A 26,339-nucleotide genomic window follows, 5' to 3' on the forward strand; every position below is an offset into this window, starting at 1 on the left:
TCTCTCTTCTGTCTTTGGCATTCCCCCACTCTTTATACACACTATCTAAATTAATTGAATTTCCATATAATTGGTAACTTTTCACTCTCATTAGCATATCCAAATGACATTCTCCTAAACGGTTTCTAAGTTGGTTTTTTATTTGATTCATTAGACTAAAACCTCGCTCACAGTCTGCACTAGATGCAAGGAGGGTTCCTCCAATATCCATCAACTTTACCAAATCACAAAACTGCTCATTTTGAAGAGCAAATACAACCATTTGTGTAAAATTTGATATCATTTTGCATTTACCATTTTTCTTGTACAGAAAATTTGAAATCATTAAACTGACTAATTATTTCTGTAGTATCATCCAGAAAATCATGATATTTAAGACAAAGGGCATTAACATGTTCACTACCAAATGAGAAATCACAATGTGAAATAGAGGAGATATCAAACACCGACCATTCTCGTATCTCATTCTCAGGGAATCTGTCCTCTAAATGTGCACATAAACAATTTATAAAATTTAACAGGGGCCTAGTATCTACTGGTTCAGTCTTTCTTGTTTAAGTAAAGCATTTACTCTGTCACTCCAGCAAGCATCACCTTCTAAATACTGATTCATGATTTTGTTAATCTTCCCTCTGGCAAAATGATGACTGTCTAGTGTAAGATTACTCCTTTGTAAGATTTTGCACAGGGAAGCCATTTCTTCAAAAACATCACTTAAAACATTAACAGCTACTTTGAATGTCACGTAGTTAATTTATTGTGACAATAATTAACCACAGAATCATTTGATTTGTCTTTTTCAAAATATGCGATCAGTCCCTTATAGTTTCTTATTATTGTTTGTAATGCAAAATGTCTGGATAACCACTGAACTTCATTGAGTGGTCTGAAGGCAACAGCCTCATTTTCAGACGCCTTGATAATTTCTTTAAATTCATGTCTTTTCACTGTGGAACGAGAAAAGAGTGTGTACACTGTTCTCATTAATGTATCAATATCTCTGATTAGTTTAATTTCCTTCCACGTATCCCCAGATCCTCATGGTGAGCTACACAGTTTTGCTAGACAAGATGTGGAACTTCTAATTTAAGTTTTGCAGTGACACCATTAACTTTGCCCAGCATCACTGCGGCTCCATCGGAAGTAAACATCACCATTTTTTAGAGATCAAGTTTCTTTTCTTGATAAAACTATTTAATAGCTAACACAATGGAGGAGGCATCACATGTCTGCAACTGAATTATTCTGCCAAAATATGCTTTATATTCATTACAATCTTTAGGTCTAAACTTAAAATAGAGAATGAGACATTTGTTAACAGTTATATCAGTGCTTTCATCAATGGTTAAGGTTTGGAAATTTGCAGATGCAATTTTTTGCTCAAACATGTCATTTTCAACAATTAAATTGATTGTTTCCAGAAATTCAAACACATAATTTTTGCTTCACTAGCTGTCTGGCAGTTGAACATACTTTTGCATATGTTCATTAATATGTTGAACTGAAAGTAAAGAGTTATTCATCTTAACTAATAAGACACTGTCGATAAGAACTTTAATCCGCTCTGGGTTTGATCATTTTCTCTCTCGGTCATCTGAACTTTCACGTAGCATATGCAGTACTCCTGTAGCTGACAATGAACAATTTTGTTGCCTAAGTTTGTGTACACCATCCAGATGTATTTTACTTGTCAAATGGCGTTTCAAAAGGTCCAACTTCCAAGTGACATCAAACTTCTTCCCCTTAGCAAAATCCCCAGCAACCTTTGCATCACGACAATAAATACAAACAACACCAATTGTAGCATCACACATAAATATTTCACGCAGCTGAATGTTTATCAACTCATGAGCTTTTGGCGTAGCAGTTTTCACCATTTCATCCAGCCAGTCACTTTCAAAGCAGCTAGCTAGCAGTTCGTTTTCACTTCACACCTTTTGCTTCCTTTGAATTTAACATGGTGCATCAGTTTTTATGTTTTTATAAATTTACAAATGTACACTATTCACTGAATAACAAGGCAAGGCAAAAGCTGAGCCAATACTAAACATTGCTGCTGAGGGCAACACAAGAGCTAAAAGATATGCCTAGAGGCTAAATTTAATTAACTTGGTTGTATCTCAATGCACGTACACGAATGTTATTATTTAGTCTACTATTTTAAAATTCCTTTTAAAAATTAGAGAATTTTGAAATGCTACAATATTTTTAATTAAAATTATGAAACCACTTCACTTTGGCATCAAATCACTAGCTTCAAATAGGGTTACTGTTAATAATTTATAAGTTTTGTGCAACTTCGAGAAGTAATAAAAAATGTGAGGTTATAGGCGAGCATTGCCGAGTTACTGTATTTTTTAAATAATTTATAAGCTAATGTTTAGGTGGAACTTCTTTAATTAATAAATTTTAATTTCATCTTGAAAATTTAGCATGCGCATATTTTTTGCTTTGTGTGCCAGTTGTAAAACGTGTGTGCACGCACATGCACACAGTTTAGAAGAAACATTGGGTGTATAATATCCTGCACGAAAAATTGCACATGAAAAAACTATGTGCACGATGGGTGCCGCGATTGTTGACTGTCGATCATCAAAAACACATGTGAAAATACATTTCAATGCAGTGTTTGACGATGTTTAATCACAATTTGCAAGAATTTTTGCATCGATTCATGACTGTAGATGAAACTTGGATCCACTACACACCTGAGTACAAGCGGCAGTCAAAACAGTGGATAATGCCCGATGAAAGAGCACTGAAAAAAGTGAAGATCATTTTTGTCAGCTGGGAAGGTGATGGCCACTGTATTTTTGGGATTCCCAAGAAATTATCATGATAGACTATTTGGAAAAGGGTAAGACAATAACAGTTGGACTGTTTAAAAGAACTGAAGAAAAAACGCCGAAGTTTGGTGCACAAAAAAAAAATGCTCTTTCATTAAGGACAATGCACCTTCCCACATCGGCCGTCACAATGGCAAAATTGCATGAATTGAGGTTCGAATTGGTTTCATATCCACCGTATTCTCCAGACTTGGCCTGTGCGACTACTTCTTGTTCCCAAACTTAAAAATTTGGCTCAGTGTGGAAAAATTTTCTTTGAACGAGGACGTCACGAAGGCCGTTAATGACTATTTTGCACAATTTGACTAATTCTACTTTTTAGATGGGATGAAAAAATTGGAAACTTGCTGGACCAAATGTGTAGACCTTGTTGAGACTATGTTGAGAAATAAAGGTTATTTTTTTTCACAAAAATGTGTTTAACTAATTTTTTTTATCAAACATTTCAAACAATCCTCATACTATAGCTAATTCTTCTTTTCCCTGATTATTATGGCCTGAATACAACATCTTGTATTTAGTACTTAGAAAGATCTCATCAGTTTTTGTCTTTTTTGTTTTAGTCATCCTTATTATGTCGATCTGGTACTTATCAATTCTTCTGCTAGTTTCATTTCTTTTTCATTGATACTTCTTATGTTGATAGTGCCAATTTTGAACTTTGCTGATGTCAAGTTAAGATATCTTCTGGGATTTGTTCCAGTAACAGACTTTTTGCTGATTTCTTGGCATAGACACAACATGGGCATTGTTTAACCTGGCGACGCCTCAGCTGGCATGAAATTCTATACCATCATTTTGCTTGATGTTTAAGCCATTAGGAATACAATTGGTTGGCAAAATTCCAAATTGCCAGCCCATCCTCATTCATTCAGTATCTGGGTAGATACCTAACAGGGTGCACCAAGAGAGGGCGAGGATTAGACATTAGGTCAGAATTCTAGTCTGTATTCTTAAAAGGCTACCATGGAGGTCTCCTCCAAATTATACAGTTTTGATGCTTAACATATATAGTAATTTTTTCAAATACTTCAGAACAAGCAAACATAATTAGTACAGAGACATTAATATGAAACTTGAAAATGCCAGATTTATCTAGTAATTGCGTTTCATTTTCAAGTTTCATTTCATTTTCTCCAGATAAGGAGAAGAACTGTTCTTACCACCTTATCCAGAAAAATCCAGCTTATGAGAATCTATATGAAAGTCAACAGATGAGGAAATAAAAACATTTACATAATTACTTTTAATTAGTAAATTAGTACTGCTACTTATTTTGCTACCAGTGATTTTTATTTATTTATTTTTTTGTGATCTCACAGAGAAAAAGAAAAAATAGCAATTACCGCTTTCAGTGTCCAAGCAATTGCATCTATGTTCTGAAAACAATTGGTAAAATACCAAGTCATGAGTTTGTGAGAGTATATGTACTACAGCTGACCATTTCTATAGCAAACACTGTTAAAACAAACTAGTCTACTGTAGATTTGTTCCCCTATGATTCCTATGCCTCCCCCCTGCTAGCAAATTTGTGGGGGAGACATAGGAATGGCTTGTAAAAGTAGATTTTGTCATAATAGCATCTGCTATTATGACAAAATCACTATTCCAAGTGATAAAATTCCCTATAACAAACTATTTCCATGGTTCCTGTGACTCTGCTATCCTATTGCAAGAAATGCAAGAACTGAGTTTGCAAGAAGTTTCATTTTGGCTTTCATGCACAACTCACAATCAAGAAAATTGAATAATTTTGCGAGCCAGCAACAACATAACACTGTTGGTTTAAAAAAAAACAAATCTGTTCAGCTTTTGAGATAATACTGATTTTGATACAAGATGCTTTGTAACCATTTTTTTTCCCCTACAGAAATTACATGCCATTTAGAATTTAGAATACTATTTTTCTGGAATGCATGTACTGTTCTAATCAAGAAACACACATGCTGAAATCTGCAGCTACTCAATGCAGATATCTGCAAAGCATTTTCAATGATATGTTATGGTAACCAGTTGAAGTCGGTTAATTCTGCATTTCAGTGCTATGTTAGGAATAAATACATTTCTGAATCTGATTATAATTGTGGTGTGGATTTTTTATACTAAACATAATGAAAGATTTAGACACCATCATAGCTCACTGGTAATGATTGATGCTCTTTGGTTAGAAAGATCAGGGTGTAAATCCCGTCCAAGACAAAAAGAACTTTTATAAGCGTTTTCCAATGTGAATTAGCCATCTCACATGTAGGGAAAGTTTTCCCTAGTGGAAACTTGGTTTTTTTTGCATCCCACAAAACATGAAAACTGGCCAGAAGATCACAGTGATTAACAGATATAATACATTGGCTTCATAACTTTAGTTGCTTAACTGTAATTCCCAAACAACCCAACCCTAACTAGGGATTCTGAATAACTTTTGCAGTATGCAAGCAGTACACTCTAAGGTTTTTTTTGTTTTTTTATTATTCAAAAATATTTTTAATAATTCAAGAGTTGATTCCTTAAGCAAAAAAGTTTAAATCAACAAGAATCCAGTTATGTAGAGAAATTTCTTTTTTAAGGTTTCTATAACATCAAAAACTCAAAGAAAGAAGCACTTTTACTGTTAATAAATACATACCAAATTGAAATGTACGTGTGTGTGTGTGTGTGTAGTACGTGTGCATGTGTGAATTTTTTAAATTTAAATATAACTAAAATATAAATTTTAATAATATTACCTTACTACAGTAATACTCCATTAGTGATGCAGCAATATAGACATGGTGTTTTGATCTTGGATCCTCTCGTGCTTTCTTGAACACAGCACGTGCCGATTTGATACCTTCGGCTCGCCTGGCAAACTTCATGTACTGAATGTAAGCCTAAGATAATAATGAAATAAATAAACAAGCTGCCTGGAGAAAATAAGAAAGAATTAAATATTATTTTATTACCAACTGAAATAAATCCACCAGGAAAACAATTTTAAATATTTACAGATCTCTAATGACAAAAATAAAATTTATCAATTCCCATTATTGGGCATCGGAATTATCTTGATACTTTTCAACTACTTTTGCTCAAATTATGTATACAGATAACAGAAAAATCAAAACCCAACAATCCAAGATGAAAATAATTATAATAATAATTGTTATTATTATAGGTTATCTTCATGCAGTCATAAGACTCATCACAGGAGATCCATTATTCACACAATACCTAGCCATCATATCTTTCTTTAAACTAATTCACTAATGAAGCACTCACAACCACCCCCTGGCAACCCATTCACCACACTACAAGCAAAACTTCTAGTCCTAACACCCTTGCTAATCACACTCTTACACAATTTCCACTGATGACTCCTTGTTCTCTCCCTTCTCCTCCTCTCCTTCCTGCCATGTACTGAAAAGAAAAAAAAAAAACACCTTCAGTATCAATCCTATAAAATCTCTTTAATAACTTTAATGCTTCTGTCATGTCTCCTCATTTTTTGCCTATCAGCTAGTTTTTGAAGTCTGCATACCATCAATCTGTTATCATAGGGAGCATTCCATAGACTTGCCACAATCTTTGTCACTTGCCTTTGGATCCTCTCCAATACTTCATTCCTACAGAATCCAGATGTCCAGATCTGTGCACAGAAGTCCAGATATGGCCCTATTAAAGCCTTATAAAGAGGAACAATACCTTCTACCCCAGCATGTTAGTTTGATCTTCAACAACCATGTAACCTGAATACATGTTACCTTGATTACTTTCACAATATGCCATCTAAATTTTAACTCCCAGGTCTCATCAGTTTCCTGCAGTTCAGCTCAATCAGTATAGTACATGGTTTGTAATCTCTTCCCAAATCACCTTACACTAGGCCCACATTAAACTGACAGCCATTTAACTTTGCCCATACTGCTAGTCTATTTAAGTCTTCCCAAACAACTGAATATTTCCAGTCAAATCATTTCTTATATCACTGATATACAAATTAAACAAGAGGACCAAGTACTAAGTCCTGTGGTACACCACTGGTCACTTGCCTTTTCCTGGACTCAACTCCTCCATAAACCACTCTTTGATATCTGTCTATAAGCCGCTTTCTAATCCAAATTGCCAGATTCATATCCATCTGCATTTGTTCCAATTTATGCAATTAATTAGTTGCATGAAGAGTATGAGGGACAGACTAGGAAAGTGACTCATTTGTTAAGGACAGCAAATGTAAAGTATGAGGAGAAATTAGCAAATCAGGCGAAGGAAAATCCTATTTGTTTTATTTATTTATTTTTATGTAGTAAGTACAGGGTGGCCATAAAATAACTTTCCCTCTTTGGAGGCATATGCATCTAAAACCAATAAAGGAATGAGACCAAATTTTATATTGAGATGATTTCCACGAAAAAAAGATTTAGTACCAAAAGTCGCTGATAGGGAAAATTTTGGCGCTGGTGGGGCCAAAAACAAGCAGATAATTACATTAAAGCCAGATAAAATGGAATAACAACATTTCAACGGTGTAAGCGACAGCCGCGTCACTCATTCCAGCTGGATATGTGGTGCATTACAATGATAATAATAATAATAATTAAACTAAAACAACAACTTGCAAGAGACACAGAAATTAATGTAGTGATTAAGCTTACAGGAAATAATGTTTTATTCATCAGAATCAGGGTCCCCTAGACCACATACACGACTTTCAATGTGCTGACCTTTCTTATGTACAACAAATTGCATCGGGTGTGCGACATGCTCTACAGCTGAGCATAAGGAGTCGGCTTGGATGTTCATAACAGCTGTTTTTATGTTCTCTTTCAAGACATGCAAGTTGGGAACACCACCAACATACACAATGGATTTCAAATACCTCACAGCCAAAATTATTATTCCATTTTATCTGCCTTTAATGTAATTATCTGCTTTTTTTCGGCTCTGCCAGCGCAAAAATTTCCCCTATTGGAGACGTTTGGTACTATATCTTTTTTTCGCAGAAATCATCTCCCCATTCCTTCAAAAGTCTCAATATAAAATTTGGTCTCGTTCCATTTATTGGTTTTTAGCTACAGATGCCTCCAAAGAAGGAAAGCTATTTTATGGCCACCCTGTAGGAGGATTGAAGTAATGGATGAAAATTGTGGATTGGTAACTGCTGACAAGAGCATAATTGAAGTGCAAACAATTCATCAGGGTATTGACATGGAAAGTTTTTTTTTCAGTTGGTTACAAAGTAAATTATACTTACCAAGAAATTGTATTGTTTTTTAATACTTTGTACAAGTGTAAGCAAACAGTGCATGAAAGTATCTTCGTGATTAAAGAATAATCACAATCTACTAAAGTCTTAGTAGTTCCAGCCTCTGACTAGGATGATTATGAAATTCAACATGGACATAGTGGTTTATATCAGTCTTCTTCCGAAAAACTAAGAAATGCAGGCTAATGGTTAATGATGAATCATAAAGAACACACAACACTTTATAAACAAAATTAAAAACATAACACTTGACAAAGATGACTTATTAGTCAGTTTTGATGTTTCTGCCCTTTTCACAAATCCCAATCAATGATACAATCCTTCTACTATGGAACAAAGTTCTGCCCGACATTATGGCCATCTTTGCCCACTGACTACGGTCTGGTTACTTCGTGTGGCAAAATAAATTTTACCTACAAAAAGAAGGTACAGCCATGGGTTTGTCACTATAACCCCAATCGCTAACTTCTATATGGAAACTTCTGAACAAAGTGCTCTTGATTCCGTCACTCTAAAACCTATAGTGTGGCTTAGATACGTTGACGATGTGTTCATTATCTGGCCGCATGGGTGACAAACGCTAAACACATTCCTTAGCCACCTGAAGAAACAACATGAATGCATACAATTTACCATCAAAATTGAAAATAAGAACTCGCTCCCGTTCCTAGATACAACAATGGTCACACGTCTTCCTTCAGGCAGTCTACCGCAAACCGAAACACGCTGGCCAATACATACACGCTAATTCATACCATGGAAGTATGTTAAAATAGAAAATAACTAATTTATTTTCAAAGACACTACTAGTTTCATCTTTCTAGAAGACTTCATCAGGTGCATAATACATAGAAAGAAAAAAGAGATTCATAAAAAACATTACTTAAGTATCACTGAAGTTCTAAATTATTAACGGATTGCTCACATCAGAATGAATTCGTGGACTAGCTGTGTTGTTGTTGTTCTCATACACAAGGATGTAGTTTTGCAACCACCATAGCTGAATAGCAGAGGAGTAGCAATCAGAAAGGTTGTGGCTGAGGTTGACATTAAAGTGAATATGAGATTCACCTTAATGTCATTATTCTATGATTTTTTCTTTCAAGCTCATCATAGCAATTGTAAATAATTTTGGATCACAATATATATCTCATCATTCTCATTTTCCTTTTACCCTCTTTTAACCTTGTGGTGTCGAAGATTTATTAATCATCGAACTTCAAGCTGTTCACAGGATAAGGTGGTAAGCCCTACACCCTGGTGTATCCTATGTCCTGTAGTGTTGAGTTCTCAAGGCCGGTTTGCCTGCTTTGCAGGATGAAAAACCCCAGGATAAACTGGGGGGAAAACCCTACTGTCCACACCCAAGATCAGCTAACTTGGCTATGGCTGGGGAAGATCCTTCAGCTCCTCACATCACTGACAGGAATCGAATCTAGGACACTCCTTCCCCAGGCATATTTTTTCTTTGAAGCGCACAGCCATCAAAGAAAAATAAACTTTCAGCCACTAGGCTAACTGTGCAGACACACACAATATATATATATATATATATATATATATATATATATATTTGTGTGTGTGTGTTAAATCAAGATCTAAAATGTATTTTTTTATTGTGAGTCATGATCGAAAAAGTTTGAAAAACATTGATTTAGGTCATGCTGTTGGCTCATGATTTGAATATATTTGAATAATTGTGTACACATGTACTATCTCTCAATATCTACTTTATACAGCCTAGAACAGATGAGAGGTCACAAGTTAGTCACACAGATGTGGAAAGGTTTTTATCTCCAAAACTCTTGGAGAAAGAAGCTTTCAATGGTATGTACAGCCAATGTCATGCTACCTCACAACTCACAGCTGCTGAACATACAGAATCATTTCAGCTGGTTTTCCATAACCATACTCTACACCAGACTGCTATATATAGCTTTGCAAATAGTAAATAATTTTAGGTCTACTACCTCTCTGGCTTTGGAGAGTCCAGAAATAAATTTTATCTCACCTCAACACTCCATTTATTACTAGTTAAAATTGATAACTCTCCAAATTTCAGTTGGGTATTCATTTCAGAAAATCATGCTGAAGGATCATGCTTCCCCCCCCCCCCCCACCAACATGGCAAAAATATACTGAATGCTGCTAGTTCAAGCTTTCCCTCATTGAAGCTCCAGCTTCATCACAACTCACACCTGACAGTCCTATTTAATGTACTTAGCTGTCTTCAGTGCAGAAAGAAATAACATTCCTTGGGTTTTTTTAATGCAAACTTTCAAATTAAGTGTTTTCATTCTTCATGATAAATGAAAAGATCATACACAATATAAAATGAAAGGGTTTTGTATAATCATGAAATTATCAATTCATGATTATACAAAATTTCATTTCATGATACCTATAAAACTTCATGATGCCTAATTAAAGCGAAAGCAAGGAAATTTATTTTACAAAAGAGGGGGAGAAACTTACCAGTGTGGGGTCATTTTCAGGAATGTCGATATATTTATTATAGATCTGATGGACTTTTTCATGTTTCATTCGTCCCTAAAATAATCATATATATAATACTGAAAATATATGAATAATTAATAATCTTAAAGAATAGCAAATGAAGATTGTGAAATCAAAATACGAAAAGTTGACATTTCTATTTCAATTAATTTCATCAGTTATCTATTTATAACATCTCTTTAGAGAAAAATAAATGCCTAATTAAATCAATTAAACTTAATATTGTTTTTTAATTTTTAAATAAGCACAATCTCGTATTCACTATTTCAATATTAGTGAACTGAACTATAAGTTATATAAGATTAAAATAAGCAAACTCTTAAGTACTCCAAATTATACATGTAGTGTAAAATTATAAACTATTCAAGTCTCTTACGAACCTCTTCAAAATCAGCATATGCAAAATATAGGAGCATATTTTTCTTTAACATTGTTGTTGTAGCCCTTTCATAAATGGCAGCAGCTTCATCGCTGAACATTTTTCCTGCATTCAAATCCTTAAAAGACAATCATTTATTATGAAGTTATCATCTCCAATTTACATGTCTAATATAAACAGAAAACATATCTAATAGTGTAATATCAAATCTCAGTTTCTTTTACTTATGCTTAATTATTTAAGATGAGAATACCAGGTAGAGTTTAAACTTGGCTATAAGTTTAGTGAGAGTTTAATCTAGCATCACTCAAACAGGCAGGAAGATGGATAATATAAACTGCATTTTGATTCTCAATGTATAATCTTAAGAACAAGTAAACTTCACAGCTATTTAGTCACAACTGTTAGTGAAGATGGCAATTAAATAATTATTTAATTGTCATAAATATTATAGAATGATTAGCCTAATGAGTAATGTTCTCAAAATGTTCCTGAAAATAATTCAAAAAAGAATATACAGAAAATGTGAAGACATAATCAGTGATACCCAGTTCGGCTTTAGAAACAGTTTGGAAACAAGAGAGGCTCTTTTCTGGTCTCAAATCTTATTCCAAAGATATATTGATCAAAACAAGGAAGTATTCATTTGCTTCATTGACTTTGAGAAAGCATTTGATAAAGTCCAACATACTAAAATGATTGCTATTGAAGAGAATTAGATTAGATGGTAAAGACATCAGGATCATTCAAAACTTATATTGGAACCAAAAGGCATCTGTTCAAGTTGATGACATTATTACAGATCCCATTAACATCAAACGAGTAGTAAGGCAAGGATGTGTGCTGTCACCTTTTCTTTTTAACATATACTCAGAAGCCATATTTCAAAAAATCTTAAAAGGAAGAGAGGAAGGGATTAATGCAAATGGTGAAATCATCAGTAACATCCGATATGCTGATGACACAGCTCTCCTGGCTGACAATATTCAGGATCTTCAAAATCTTCTGGAACTAGTGAATGAAGAGAGTGAAAAAATGGGATTAAAAATAAATATCACCAAAACTAAATTCATGGTCATAAGCAAGAAACCAATTCTTAATTCATCACTTTCTTTAAATGGGAAACGAATAGAAAGAGTGACAAGGTTTAAATATCTCAGATGCTGGCTAAATGAAGAATGCAATCCAGAAATGGAAATAAAACTTAGAATTAAAATGGCAAGAAAACATTTTCTCCTGATGAAATCAACACTGAGTAACCGCAACTTAAACTTAGAGCACACATGGTTAAATGTTACGTATGGTCTATACTGCTGTATGGTGCAGAAACTTGGACCTTGAAGACAACATCAATAAAAAAACTTGAAGCCTTTGAAATGTGATTATTACTATTATTACGGGCAACTCCAGGGAGTCATTAGACTGATCGAGGGAGGCTCCAAATCATATTCATCACAACTATTTGACATTCATACAGTATCTATCATACCTCGCCTTAAACTCATTCACTGTCACAGCATCCACCACAGACTCAGGGAGCGCATTCCACTCATTCACTACTCTAAAAGTAAAGAACCCAGCTCTAACACCTTTACTAACCACACTTTTGCCCAGTTTCCATGGATGTCCCCTGGTCCTCCCACAACCAGCCCTGTTCTCAAAAATATCTTCTGAATTAATTTTATAGAAACCCTTCAGTAATTTGAATGTCTCAATCATATCTCCCCTCCTCCGTCTATCAACCAATTTCTGCAACCCACAAATCCTCAACCTGTTCTCATACGGTTCATTCCACAGACCTGCTATCATCTTGGTCACTCGCCTCTGGATCCTCTCCACCTCCTCCCCATCAAGAAGAAACCTAGGTGACCAAATCTGAGCACAGTAGTCTAGATGGGTCTTATCAAGGCTCGATACAGAGGAACAATAACCTGCTTGTCTCTGCTTGTCAACGTATCCTTCAGCAACCAAGTGATTTGATGAGCTGATTTGGCCACTTTTGCAATGTGTCCCCTAAATTTCAATTCCTTATCTACCAACACTCCTAAATCTCGTGCCTCATCAATTTCCTGGAGCACGGTTCCACCAATGCAGTAAACTGCCGCCAATCTTTTCACTCCAAAATGCATAACCTTACATTTTGCCACATTAAACTGACATCCATTCTCCTTAGCCCAGACCTCCAATCTATCCAAATCATCCTGCAAAATTTTGACGTCATCTGCATTCACTATTGCCCTACCCAACTTCGCATCATCCGCAAACAAATGAACTGTTCTTCTCAGATCCTTTCCTATATCATTTATGAACAAATTAAACAGCAGTGGTCCAAGAACAGATCCTTGTGGCACACCACTAGTCACAGGCCGTCTTGTGGACTCTACTCCTGAGTATACCACTCTCTGATATCTCTCCGTCAACCACCCTCTTATCCATCTCACCAACCCTAATTCCATCCCCATATGCCCCAATTTACTGATTAGAATTCCATGTGGTATCCTGTCAAAGGCCTTGGCAAGGTCCAGTAGAATCACCGTAAACCCATTACCCTTATCCAGTTCAGCCGTCACTGTGTTATAATACGTGAGCAAGTTACTGAGGCATGACCTACCCTTCACAAAACCATGCTGTCCCCGATACAGTATCCCATTTTCTTCTATCCAATCTTGTATTTTCCTCTTGACTATTTTCTCTAAGACCTTGATAATGATTCCTGTTATGCTGATTGGCCGGTAATTTTCAACAGCAGCCTTGGAACCACCTTTGTGCAGTGGAACTATTTTCCCCTCTTTCCACCCCCTTGGGACTGACCCAGTCCTGAGGCTCAAATTAAACAAAACGGTCAAGGGCACTGACAATTCTTTGGCCGCTTCACGTGCGACACGAGCTGGTATACCATCCAATCCCACAGATGTATTGACATTGAGGTTCTGTAATAGACTAGTTACCTCTACTTCATTCATCACAATTCCAGTATAAGCTGTTGGTTCTTCCATTCCTGCAAAGTCACCACCTGGATGATATACTCTTGCAAAGTGCTCGCTCAGTAATTCCACAATATCGACTGATTCAGTTACCTCCCTACCCTCAGCATTTTTTAAGATCATTGTACCATGAGCATTTTTCCTTTTACTTGCAACATATTGAAAAAACTGTTTGGGATTCTCTTTAGCCTGCGTGGCCAATTTCCTTTCGTAATCTGCTTTTGCTTTTCTTACCACCCTTGTTACCATCCTGGCCTGAGCTTTATACTGTTCCTGTGCCTGATGGTCACCCTTCTCCTTAAAATTCCTCCACAATTGTTTCTTTTTTTGCAGCTCAAGCTTAATAGTGTTATTCATCCATTTAACCCCTAATTGATTTATTATTCGGACTCTTGGTATACAGTCAACCATTGCCTCCTGCAAACAGTTCTTAACCACCTCCCATGCACTATCAACATCCAGCCCTTGCAGTTTTACATGCCATGGCATTGAGCCAAGCACACACCTAAGCTTGTCATACTTACCACCCCGGTAATTCCACATGTACCCTGTCTTAATTGTAAATTCGACTCCTTCAGCCACCTCCCAAGTCATGACTTTATGGTCACTCTCACCAATTGGTGGCAACATGGTCATGTTCATTACAGCCACATTCTTGGTTGCAATTACTAGGTCCAGCACTCTCTGCCCCCTGGTATTTTCCAATACATGTTGCCGTAGATAGTTGTCCCTTAATAACCACATAAAATCCAATTCCTTCCTCCCATGTGCCCTCTCCTCTTTCCAGTCAATGTTACCATAATTGAAATCACCCATAATAATTACCCTCCTTCCACTCATTTCTTCTATTTGCTTATGCATACTATCCCCACCATCCACTCCATCACCCGGTCTATAGCAGCACCCAATTGTATATTTTGTTCTGCTGGATTGTATCTCACACCAAACAGCCTCAAATGTGCTTTTTTCCCCATCATGCAGTTCAACTTCTATACTCCTTGGCTGAAGATCATCAGCTATCATCAATAACACTCCTCCCCCCTTTTTATTCACCCTGTCACTCTTGAACACGCTATACCCGTCGCATTCAATCCCACTAGCTTTATCATCTTCTGTCAGCCATGTTTCACTAATACCGACAACCTCTGGCCTGGAAGTGCCAACCATGGCCAAAAACTCTTCCTTCTTGCTCCTAATACTCCTGGCATTAGTGTACATGAATCGCAGAAGCCCATTTGTCCCATCCTTACTTTGATGCGTTATACTAACTATCCCATTCTGACTTGTTGTCCGTCGTACTCGCTCGGGCATAATATACTCATTCATACACTTAACTGCCCCCCTAAAGTCAGCACATATACCCCCCCCCTCTTAATAAATCTAGTTTCCCTGAGTCTGTACATCCACTTCCACATCATTCATCAACACTCTTTCAAGTCTCCGTACACCAACTCCATTCAAATGCAATCCATCCATCTTATATAAGTCCTTTCGCCCATCGAACTCATTCCACAAATTCCACACCACTCTCCATGCATAACCCACGCATAAAGTCATTGGCAATTATGGCCCTCCTTCTAAACACTTCACTATCATACCGCGGTAAGATACTCACCATCCTAACTCTCTCACTCTTCTCTTTTGCTACCTCAAACAACTCCCTCACATCCTCTATCATTTCCATTTTGTCCTGTTTCAAATCATTCATTCCTGCCACGATTATCATCTCTTTCACCCTCTGTTTTTGCAGTCGAATAGATTCGCTGACGTCATTTATGATCGCACCCGGCTGGTACGACTTCGTTAAATTCTCAATTATTACGCCTCTTAATAGCGAATCCCCATACAGCACTCGCTCCTTCATTTTATTGACGTTTGAAAACATTCTATTATTTGCCGTCGCAGACTTCCGCCGGTTATTTGTCGGTACGTTCAACACACATTTTTCCATATGCTCCAGTTGTCTTTTAGCTCTGTGTATGGCACCATTCAAACAGACAATTTCGCTACTCACATTTATCTCACCATTTTCATTATCGATCAAATCATCCATTCTTTCTGTGTTTCTACCTTCAATTACATTTTCGGCGACGCTCTCACACCTATCTGGCACTACCACGCAATTCTCTAGCACACCGCCATTTTCTACATTCTGACTATCGTTCACGATATCGCTCTCGACACACGAAACACGCTTGAAGTCCTCATTCTCTTTACACTTTTTACACATATTAACTCCACTATCACTTTCTAACCAGACTCCCACCGCTCTTCGCAAGGCATACATCTCACAGACAGCACATTGCATAAATTCGTTTACATCAAAACTCTTAAACAAACATGGCGATCTGGCCGCCATTTTTTTCTTTATCGGTGCCATGTGTGCGCTATCTTTTCTTAAAAATAATAATTAAAATAACAGAAAACACGCAAAAATTGTACAGACACATCAAGAAACAAAAAGCAAACAATACTACTTAAAATTCTAGTAAAATATCTAATGTTAACACAAAATAATACTAATCTTTTCAGGAGCTCTCGACAAGCCGACGATCTAATAAGTGCGACACCAAGCGGAATGATGATTATACAGACTAATTATACAGACAAATGTTAAAAATCCCATGGACAGCAAAAACATCCAATCAGAAAGTACTGGAACAAATGGGGAAATCACGTGAACTTTTAGATACCATAAAAAGAAGGAAAACTGCATGTCTTGGTCATCTACTTCATAATGAAAAATATAAAATACTTCAATTGCTTATAAAGGGGAAGATGGAAGAAGAAGACAAGGAAGATGAAGAAAATCTTGGCTGGCAGACATCAGACAGTGGACCAGCATGAGCTCTGAGGGACTGTTTAGAGTGGCTGAGGATCGCTCAAAATTTGCCAAGGTGGTCGCCGACCTATGATAGGAGATGGCACTCAAAGAAGAAGAAGATAAATATTAAATAAATAACAGAATAAGCACAACAGGTAGTGGGAATTCAGCTGAATAAATATATATGAAATAGGAGATGATCTTCCAAAACACTTAACTAGTAGACAGTGTTAAAAATCAATTTTAACTTATAGATTTGAGTTTGGTTGGGTTAAAAAATATAACAACTAATCAGATTAGAAAACAGTGATAAGAGAATTTGGAGAAATTTGGGAAGTAAATAAATGTCATTAATGACAGAATCATATTAAAAATTTCAATATTAAAAAAAGCAACTGACATTACTGCTATTCTAGAATATGTGAACTAAGCTATTCTTAAGCTCATTTATACAGAATGGAAGATGAAAGATCATCAAAAGAAATGTTTGAGGCAAAAATGGTAGGAAAAAGGCCCAGATACAGAAATATCACAGTACTCTGTACACTTTTTTTATGGTAAGGAGAACTCCTCTGTAGCTCAGAGGGTTTCTCACAAAATAGCCAAACTGACCAGAACACATGCAATTAAAAGACTATACATACCTTATACCCTTTAGCTGTTTCAGTCAAAATTCAAAAGAACTCGAGGGTACATATTGGAAATTTGATTATGATGATGCCTGCATTATTTCTTCCATCAAAATGGTGGAACTTGTGCATTTGTCAGAACTGATCTCATGTCACAGAATTCTCTTTTCAATCTGCTCCGATATAAAATTTTCCTTTCCCCATTTAGTTGTATATTTGTTTGTTGTCTCTTGTCCTCCAAACTGTGATAACCACTGTGAACTTTATTATTTCTTTTGAAGCTTGATTTTCTGCAATCAAAACACCCAGTGAGATCATCTTTCTTGGAGACTTCAACATTTATAACTCAAACTGACTTTCATTCTCCAATTTCCTAATCGAGATGGTAGAAATGTTGAGATATCTGCTATCAACAATTTACCCACCAGAATATCTGATAATCTGCTCAACACTCCCAACACCTCTGCTCTCTCCTGAACTAGTTCTCCTTTCAAATATACTGTAGATATTACTAAAATAAAGAACCAAAAGGCTTCACTTCAGCGATACAAAATTATATAAATGAAATGGATATTAAATCCAACATCATTTCAAAGCCGAATACAGAAACTATAAAAGTTTCATGAAAATTGACCACAGAGCTTGCGGGAATACACTCATCGCCATACTATGAGTTGCCCTAGCCCTTAGTAAATATTTTACGCACCAACCCAGAGTTCGCTTATGGAAAATATACCTCTCCGACAATTCAAGTTCCTTAGTACTGAGAGTTTTTGCTCTCTTAGGTTTCTGCCTAGTTTCTGATGAAAACCAATGAGTTTGAAAGAACTGTCAGACCAGTGAAACCTTATCAAAATGGACCACCAATAGGAGGTAAACATACGGGCCCTTTGAGCATGCATATCTCCTATAAGAGTTGGCTAGAGCAACTCGTAGTATGGTGGCAAGCGTATTCACGCAAGCTCTGGTCAATTTTCGCACGAAACTTTTACAGTTTCTGTATTCGGCTTTGAAAACGTTGGATTTAATATCCACTTGATTTATATAATCGGAAGATATTAGTTCTCCTCTAATAACTCACTTTTTTAAAAAAACAGAATCTTCTCATTCAGCTACTCACTGTCCTTTGGCACTACAATGGTGCCAAACAGGATTTCATGATTTCTACTTCTGTCCTTAAAGCTACAATTTCTGCTCTTTTCATACCTACACCACATACAGGAAATAATTCTTACTTGAATGCCTTCATTCCACATTTCATTCAAAACCCCAGACTACTATCCCAAGTCATGGTTTTCCAACAACTGCACCATGGCATATGTTGTCAGAAGTTTTTCCACTTGGTTATACTATAAATTAAAGATACCAAGAAATTAAATACTTGGCTTAATCCTTTATTCAAGTGTAAGCAAACAAGGTTTGCACCTGAAGTATTTTCAGGACTGGAGCAACTCGTATATAAAAGCTAATGACTTCACATCACTTGCTGTAGTATCCCATAATGCAAAGCGCATATCCTTACGGGTATGTATAATGCTATGCATTATGGGAGGAGTCACTACACCAGTTTCGATCTTAATGAGGTCTCATCAGTGGGAGCCAGACCCAGAAGTGATACTAAGGTTGAAGTAATGACGAAGTCATATTTTCATATACAAGTAGACAAAAGGTGCCACACTTTATTAAAATACAGACCCTCTATATTCATGACCCTTCACTCTTGAAGATATTAACACTGCTCTAATGGATATGAAACTAGGCAAGGCTCCTGGTTTCGATGGAATTCATCCTGATTTCCTGTTGAAGACAGGCCAAAAAGCTCAGTGGTTGGCTTGCTTTTTTCTCTGACATCCTCCAGACTGGTAGACTTCCAAAAAAGTTTAAGAGGACAAAAATTATCCCCATCTTAAAACCAGGAAAAGCCAACAACAAACCAGAAAACTACTGACCAATCGCCCTGCTTAGCACCTGTTTTAAGCTCCTAGAAATGCTCATCCTTAATAGAATTGCGCCTAAGATAATAGAACAAGTCTCAGTGGAACAGGCCGGATTCAGACATAAACGAACTGCTGTGATCAGGTTCTGTCACTCACCACACATATAGAGGCACTATATGTGTGCTATTTTCCGGCATAAACAATGCCCGAAAACAGCTGCAGCTTTTGTAGATCTTACTGCAGCTTATGATACAGTCTGGAGATATGGTGCAGTCTGCAAGTTGCTTCATGTAGTCCCATGAAAAAACAATAGCAAAACTAATCAATAACATGCTAAGCAACCGCCTGTTCCAAGTGTGTATGGACGAGAACAAAAGTAAACAAAGAACACTGGATAATGGACTACCACAAGGGTCAGTTCTGGCTCCCCTCCTTTTTAACTTATACATCACAGATTTGCCTAATACAGCCTCCAAGAAGTTTTGCTATGCTGATGACATTGCTTTAGCCACCAGACACACCAATTTTACTACAATGGATGCACTAACAAACGACCTTACAGTCCTAGATGAATACCTCAGCAAATGGAGATTATGCCCAAATCCTAGCAAAACAGAAGTTTCGTGCTTCCACCTGAACAATAACCAGGCAAACAAAGAACTCATGGTCTACTTCAACCACAAACTGCTACGGTACAACAGATTCCCAAAATATCGGGACGTCACTCTGGATAGAACACTATCTTTTAAGCCACATGTCATTAACACAGCATCCAAGTTAAAAACAAGAAACAATATACTGCAAAAACTATGTGGAACAACTTGGGGTACCTCAGCAACAATGCTTCGCTGCACTGCTCTTGGCCTCGTGTACTCTACAGCTGAATACTGCTCACCCGTATGGCTGAACAGCACCTCTGTGTATTTGGTTGATGCCCAGCTTAACACCACTATGTGCCTTATTTCTGAAACTGTAAAACTGACTCCAGCCTATTGGCCTCCATTGCTAAGCAACATCCAGGCTCCACACATCCAACTTTGTTCTACATGAATATAGCAAAATCATGGGAATCCAAAATCTTCCAATCCATGAAGATATCCCACCCCTAGAAATAAACAGGCTAAACTCAAGGCACCCCCAATCTTAACAGCAAAAAATCTTGCAAAGACAAGTTTCAACATGAAGGAGAAGTAAAAAGAGTCCTGGTGTAACACTTCAACAGGGATCTTCCATGAATTAGTGGACCCAACACAGATACCTTCGGGTTTTGACCTACCTCGGAAAACTTGGTCTGCTCTTAACCGAATCCGCACCAACCATGGCAGATGTGCAGACCACCTTTACAAATGGGGCATGATTGCCTCACCCAGGTGCGACTGTGGATCATCCCGCCAGACAATTAATCATATTACAGCAGAATGTATCCAACGTGCATACAGTGGAAACCTGTCAGACTTCACCCATGCTACACCAAGTGCAGTTGACTGGATAATCAACCTAGACATTCAGTTGTGGCCTATTCTTGATTCTTGAGTGTCTCTTTGACTGTATTATGCCTTATTATTGTACATATGTCTATTACTATGTCCATATATATTAAGGATTAATGTAACTTTTCATGTGTGAGCCATATGCTAAATAAATAATAAATGAAAATACTCTGGATTAGAGATAGTTGTTGGAAGTTTTTCCACTTGGTTATACTATAAATTAAAGATACCATGAAATAAGGGGCCCGTACCACAGGTTCCAGCATGGTGTGTCTTGATACACTTTGACAGAGGGTTTGATCCTTTTCTTGCAGGAATGCAACTTTGATACCCCCCCCCATACATCACTGATGTGGGGGTAATGACCTCTCTGAATCCTAAGTGCTATATGATCATCTGGGACAAATACCCAATCCTTTTGGCAGTTAAATAATTCTTCAATGTGAAGTGTGAGATATTCAGTTCACTCTTCTAATGAAGTGGATATCTCTGTGTCTGTTGTTCATGTATCACCAGAGAAAAATGCCCTTAATTTTATTACCCTTTGCTGCATAAGTTGCGACGTTAAAAATGTCTAGTAGAATGATAATAGGTTCTCACCCCCAAGTCATCAGTTAATACAGTGACATCATTCTCTGTGAATGTTCATCTCTTGCAGTGTTACTTTTTGTGCTATCACAGGATTACAGTGATGGCTTGCCATCACAGCTGTCGCATCCTAATGCAGCGTAGTGTGGTCAACTTGTTCTTTGGTGGTCAGATACATCTTCTGTATTGTTATAACAGTTAATAGTTCAATACACAAACGTCTTGCTAATCCTGAGTGTTTTCAGCATGTTGACAATAACAGATGGCTGCATTGCAACCTCGTGAAGTGCTATTACAGCTACACGGTTTTACGGTTTTCATTATCTTCCCACAGCATGTTAACCCATACAGCTAGAAACACTCTCTCTACTGATATGCATGCAAACATTGGTGTGCATAGCACCAACAGAACCAGGCTTGCGCAATTTTGTGGACAATGTGAAGGTATGCATATACTGTAACAGTATTTATGGCAAGACTGTGTATTCAAAATAACTGAAAATGATATCTCATGTATTTTTTTACTAATCAATTACACAATTTTGAATACAATACAGAAATATTGTGTGAAATGTGCAAATTAAAAAATGTTCTCAATGCTATGCATAAGACAGAAATAAAATTAATTTTCAAACAAACTAAGATTTTTCTCTTATTATTTAAATTTCAATTTCAACAATATAAAAATCTAGCATTTTTGCATTCATTTAAAGCTAGTTCCAATAGGTTTAACCAGGGTTACTCAAATTGTGTTCTGCAGAAAGTGAATAAGTGTTCCATGATGTCAGTGGCCAAGTCGTGTATTTTTAAACATTGAAGTAATTCAGGAAAGGGAATACCGCTGTTTATGACTGGTCATAAAAATTGCCTGCAAGCCAATTACAACAACGGGCGGCGTATCCTCTGTTCTCAAAACTGAACGAAATAACACCTGTGTTGCAAATGTTAGTAACCAATCAGCAAGGAAGTATAAAGAAAATTTTTCCACTGAAATTGAAGATCAAGGTAGTCTTTTATCCGGTTCTCAAATCTAGTAATACTGAATACTTTCTTCGCAAGTTCGTATTGTAGGGTGAAAGTGCTTGTTTAGAAACTGTAGTGCCGTGATTTTTTAAAAGTAATAGGCCTACAGATTTAAATTTTAATATGAATAAGAGACAAGGGACTTTGTTTAATTTTGATGTTAAGGAAATCTCTTATTGAAGATGTTTGTGATGCAACAGATAGTGATTCATCCACCTCCAGCCTACAAAGCAATCTCCAGGATGTACAAAAGGAGGGGAAAACTACCAGCACACAGGAGAAAAAAAATCTGCATTCACTCATAAGTACTTATAATAATATAATAAATTTTTGGTGATCAGAATGGGATCATGTCAATGAAAAGCAGCACAAATTAATTTAATGATGTTGGCCTGAGAAAACTACAATATGCTACAAAGATTTCATTAGTCCAGTGATTGATAAATGATTTAAATGTAATTTTATATTTGTCAACATAAGCGTACTAATACTCTTTATGATTATGCCATAATTATTAATATTATAATGTATTAATAATTAATTATTAATACATTACAAAATAACCAAGGTGTTCCATCAAAATTTTGGAAAAGGCTGGGTTTAACATATCATACTACTGTAATATTTTCTTACTCTTTATTGTTCTAATTTCTACTTGTTTATTATTAACACGTTCGCTGCCACGCTACTTCAGCATAGTCTGTTCCCGTACGCCGAGTAATTTCACTTCTACAGGTCAGTACGGTAATCTCATTGCCAGCAGTAAGCATCATACGAGTATACTCGTAGTTGGCTTGTGCAGCGCATATACCATCTATGAGAATACACAGTTTTGATGCTAGCTCCACAAGCCAAGCATTTTCACTTCTTCAAGGTCAGTACAGTAATCTTGTTGCCGACGGCAAGCGTCATATGAGTATACTCATAGCAGGCTTGTGTGGCTGGTTTACCAACTACGAGTATACTCGTAGTTGGCAGCAAACGTGTTAACTTTTGTATTCGCATGCAGTCGCACTACAATTCAAGGCTGCCAATTAATTTAATAATAGTGTGCAAAGTAGGGAAGACAAAGGGGATTGCCTTTGGGTAGCGCCAATTCTTTTGTTTTGTTCCTGGTGCTAATCCCTTTTTGGATTTAGGGAAAATTTATATTATGCTGTGCCACCCTAAATCCTAGACAAGAGAATATCTCAAAAATCAGACAATTAACACTCGAATAGTACACTATTATATAACTTGTAGACAAATTCGTTAAGTACTTAAATCATACAACAACTAAATTTCCATTGCAGTTGTAGCCACCTTCATGTTTAACCTCCCACCTTGGTACTGACTTTTATGAGCAGTGCAATAGGAACAAAATCAGGCAAGTCATTAGATTAATACAAAAGAAAGACATTTAATTATCGAGTCAAATATTTTACAGGTAACAACAATTACTGGCAGAGAATCACAACTATCCTCGAGAATAAGTTCAATTAATTAAATGTAAACTCTCTCTTAACATTTTACAACATGAATATAGATTAGAGCTTCAATTAATAGCTAAACAGTCATTCAGTAATTATATTAATGTTAATTCATTCAGCCTAAAGGCTATTGGTTTAAACTGTGTACACCTTATGGTATTAATATATTCCAACACAATCCTTTTTCTTAGAACATAAGGTTCCCCTTTCTCACTTTGCATAAGCGCTAGAGTCCTTTCATTTAACGAGACATGAATAACGGAAAGTTCTTTGTGCGAACAATAATTATCCCTCTTAGCACAATTACATAACATAACAAAGTTTTACATTACCAGGGACCGTAGAAATACTTGGCCTTCTCCACACTTGTCTTGGGAGTGCTTCCGTCTCATTGACCATGCTCCTACTTGATTTCATCTAAAAGAATCAACTGGTGGGCTCAGACATGATTTGCCTCCTTCGAAGTAAATAACTCTGGCTTGCCGCTATCGGGTCAAGTGGCTCGGAATGACGTCGATCTGTGCTGTGCCTTCTGCAGGAACAGGATCTGTACTTTGCTGAGCTACTGCTTGACCGGTGGGCTGCCTATAGACACTTCTGCGTGCTCCTAAGACCTCCTTGGGTTCTCCCGAACTTGATGACCAGTCAAAAAAAGGGAAAAAAAGCCACGAGCTGGTGCCGCCACGCTCTATATATCCAAGGCACCATGTTTACCTTCTTACGTCACGTTCTTTCTCCTTTGCCCAAGGCACCTCACTTCTCCTTTGCACCCAGTGCTGCTGTCTCCCCTAGTGGACTTCGCGGGAAACTTCCGCACGCAATTCCCCTCCGGTGTATGCGAATTGCTTCAGGCCTTTACTTCTTAATCCGATTATCTTATTCGCTTCATGACACAAATATTTACACAAAGTTCACATAGTTTTAACTTCTGGAAATTGTACAATGAATAACTATAATGTACAGAGAAAAATACCTAAATTATGAATTTTGTTGGTTGTTTACAATCAGTTTCACATTTTCTGATATACAAATATTAGCTCTGGAAATGTGGTTGCTTGTTAAATCTGAATGAAATACTTATGGATTAAATTTTCTTTCATTCAGAATTTAACACTACCTGTTTGTATATAAAAACAGAATAAAAATAAGTTAACAGCTTCATTTCATGGATAAAATATACAATGTTTGAGATTAAAGATTAACATAATTGCCAAATTAACAGATTAAATATAATAAGGTATGGTGAGCAATAATTATCCAAACATTCTAAATGAACACATCACAATAATGGTCACCTAAATTAATTCTCTGCATTATTTTCAGCCACTTTTGCCATGTCATAACAGATTTATTTTAAATCAGAGCAGCATAGCAAAACAAAGAAAACAAGTAAATCTTCTCATGGAGTGCTCCAGGTATTACACCAATCTAACACATTTCATTATTAGTTTCCAATCAAATCCCCACCCCCCACAAAGTTCATCTGTTATTTATTAAGTCTCTCATTTGATTGACACTTATCATTTCAATCTTCTAAAACACTCCAACTCCATTAACCCAACCAATCACAAACATCCTATAAATCTTTTCTCTACTATTTTAGCCTTAGTCATCATAATCAACTTCCTGCCATGTACCCTCAAGGGGTGTACAGGATAGCACTACATGAAAAATTTACATCATTACTAACTTCCTATCTACAATTTTTATCCAAATCAGTCTGTTACTTGTCAAGAGTCCAACATTATCAGATCTTATATTTCTATCGTCTAAGGCACTCTGTACCATATCAATTCACCTACACCTTGGTCTTCCTCTGGGTCATTTTCCTGCCAACCTGGCAGAGAAAACTTGTTTTACTAATCTTTCCTCGCCCATTCTGTTTAAGTGACCATACAATCCGAGATTAGCTCTGCTAACGCATTCCTCGATGCTGACAATGTCAAGTTCTTTTCTAACATCCTCGTTTTTAATATGATATTGCTATTGATGCCATCTGTTCATGCCTCTAACCTTTCTCAGGACTCTCATATCTGCGGTCTCTAGTCTTTGGTCAAGTGTTTTACTTCTCACCCAGCTCTCAGATCCATAAGTTAAAAGTGGTTTGAACACTGTCTTGTATAAAGCTAATTTAGTGTTCCGACTAATTTCTCTTTTATTCCATATGAATTTATTCAATTGACTTCCTACCATACCAGCTTTGTTGATTCTGTTGTATATATTTTCATATTTAATTTACCATCTTCACTAAAAATTGTGCCTAAGTAGCTGGAATGTTTCATTGTTCCATAGGTTCTCCGTTAACAACACAGTTAACATTTTCACGATTCTACCTATTTTCATTGTCTTTGTCTTTTTATTGCTGACCTTCATACCATATCTATTACAACAGTTATTCAATCTTGTCAGGTAAT

General features: G+C 36.5%; 1 protein-coding gene across 2 annotated transcripts in view; it reads right to left on the bottom strand.

Annotated features, from left to right (window-relative positions):
• Positions 1 to 26,339, bottom strand: part of su(f) (cleavage stimulation factor subunit su(f)) — a 377,057-nt gene that overhangs the window by 163,498 nt on the left and 187,220 nt on the right. For both annotated transcript variants that reach the window (XM_090396725.1, XM_090396726.1), the window contains exons 11-13: positions 10,983 to 11,099; positions 10,561 to 10,635; positions 5,570 to 5,713 (exon numbers count right to left, since the gene is read on the bottom strand). In XM_090396725.1, coding sequence (XP_090252851.1) covers positions 5,570 to 5,713; positions 10,561 to 10,635; positions 10,983 to 11,099 — 336 coding nt within the window. The remainder of the gene's footprint in view (positions 1 to 5,569; positions 5,714 to 10,560; positions 10,636 to 10,982; positions 11,100 to 26,339) is intronic.

This window comes from Typopeltis vanoorti, chromosome 8 (genome assembly GCF_054136105.1).
Source record: "Typopeltis vanoorti isolate ZY-2024b chromosome 8, IOZ_Tvanoo_1.0, whole genome shotgun sequence".
NCBI classification, from domain to species: domain Eukaryota; kingdom Metazoa; phylum Arthropoda; class Arachnida; order Uropygi; family Thelyphonidae; genus Typopeltis; species Typopeltis vanoorti.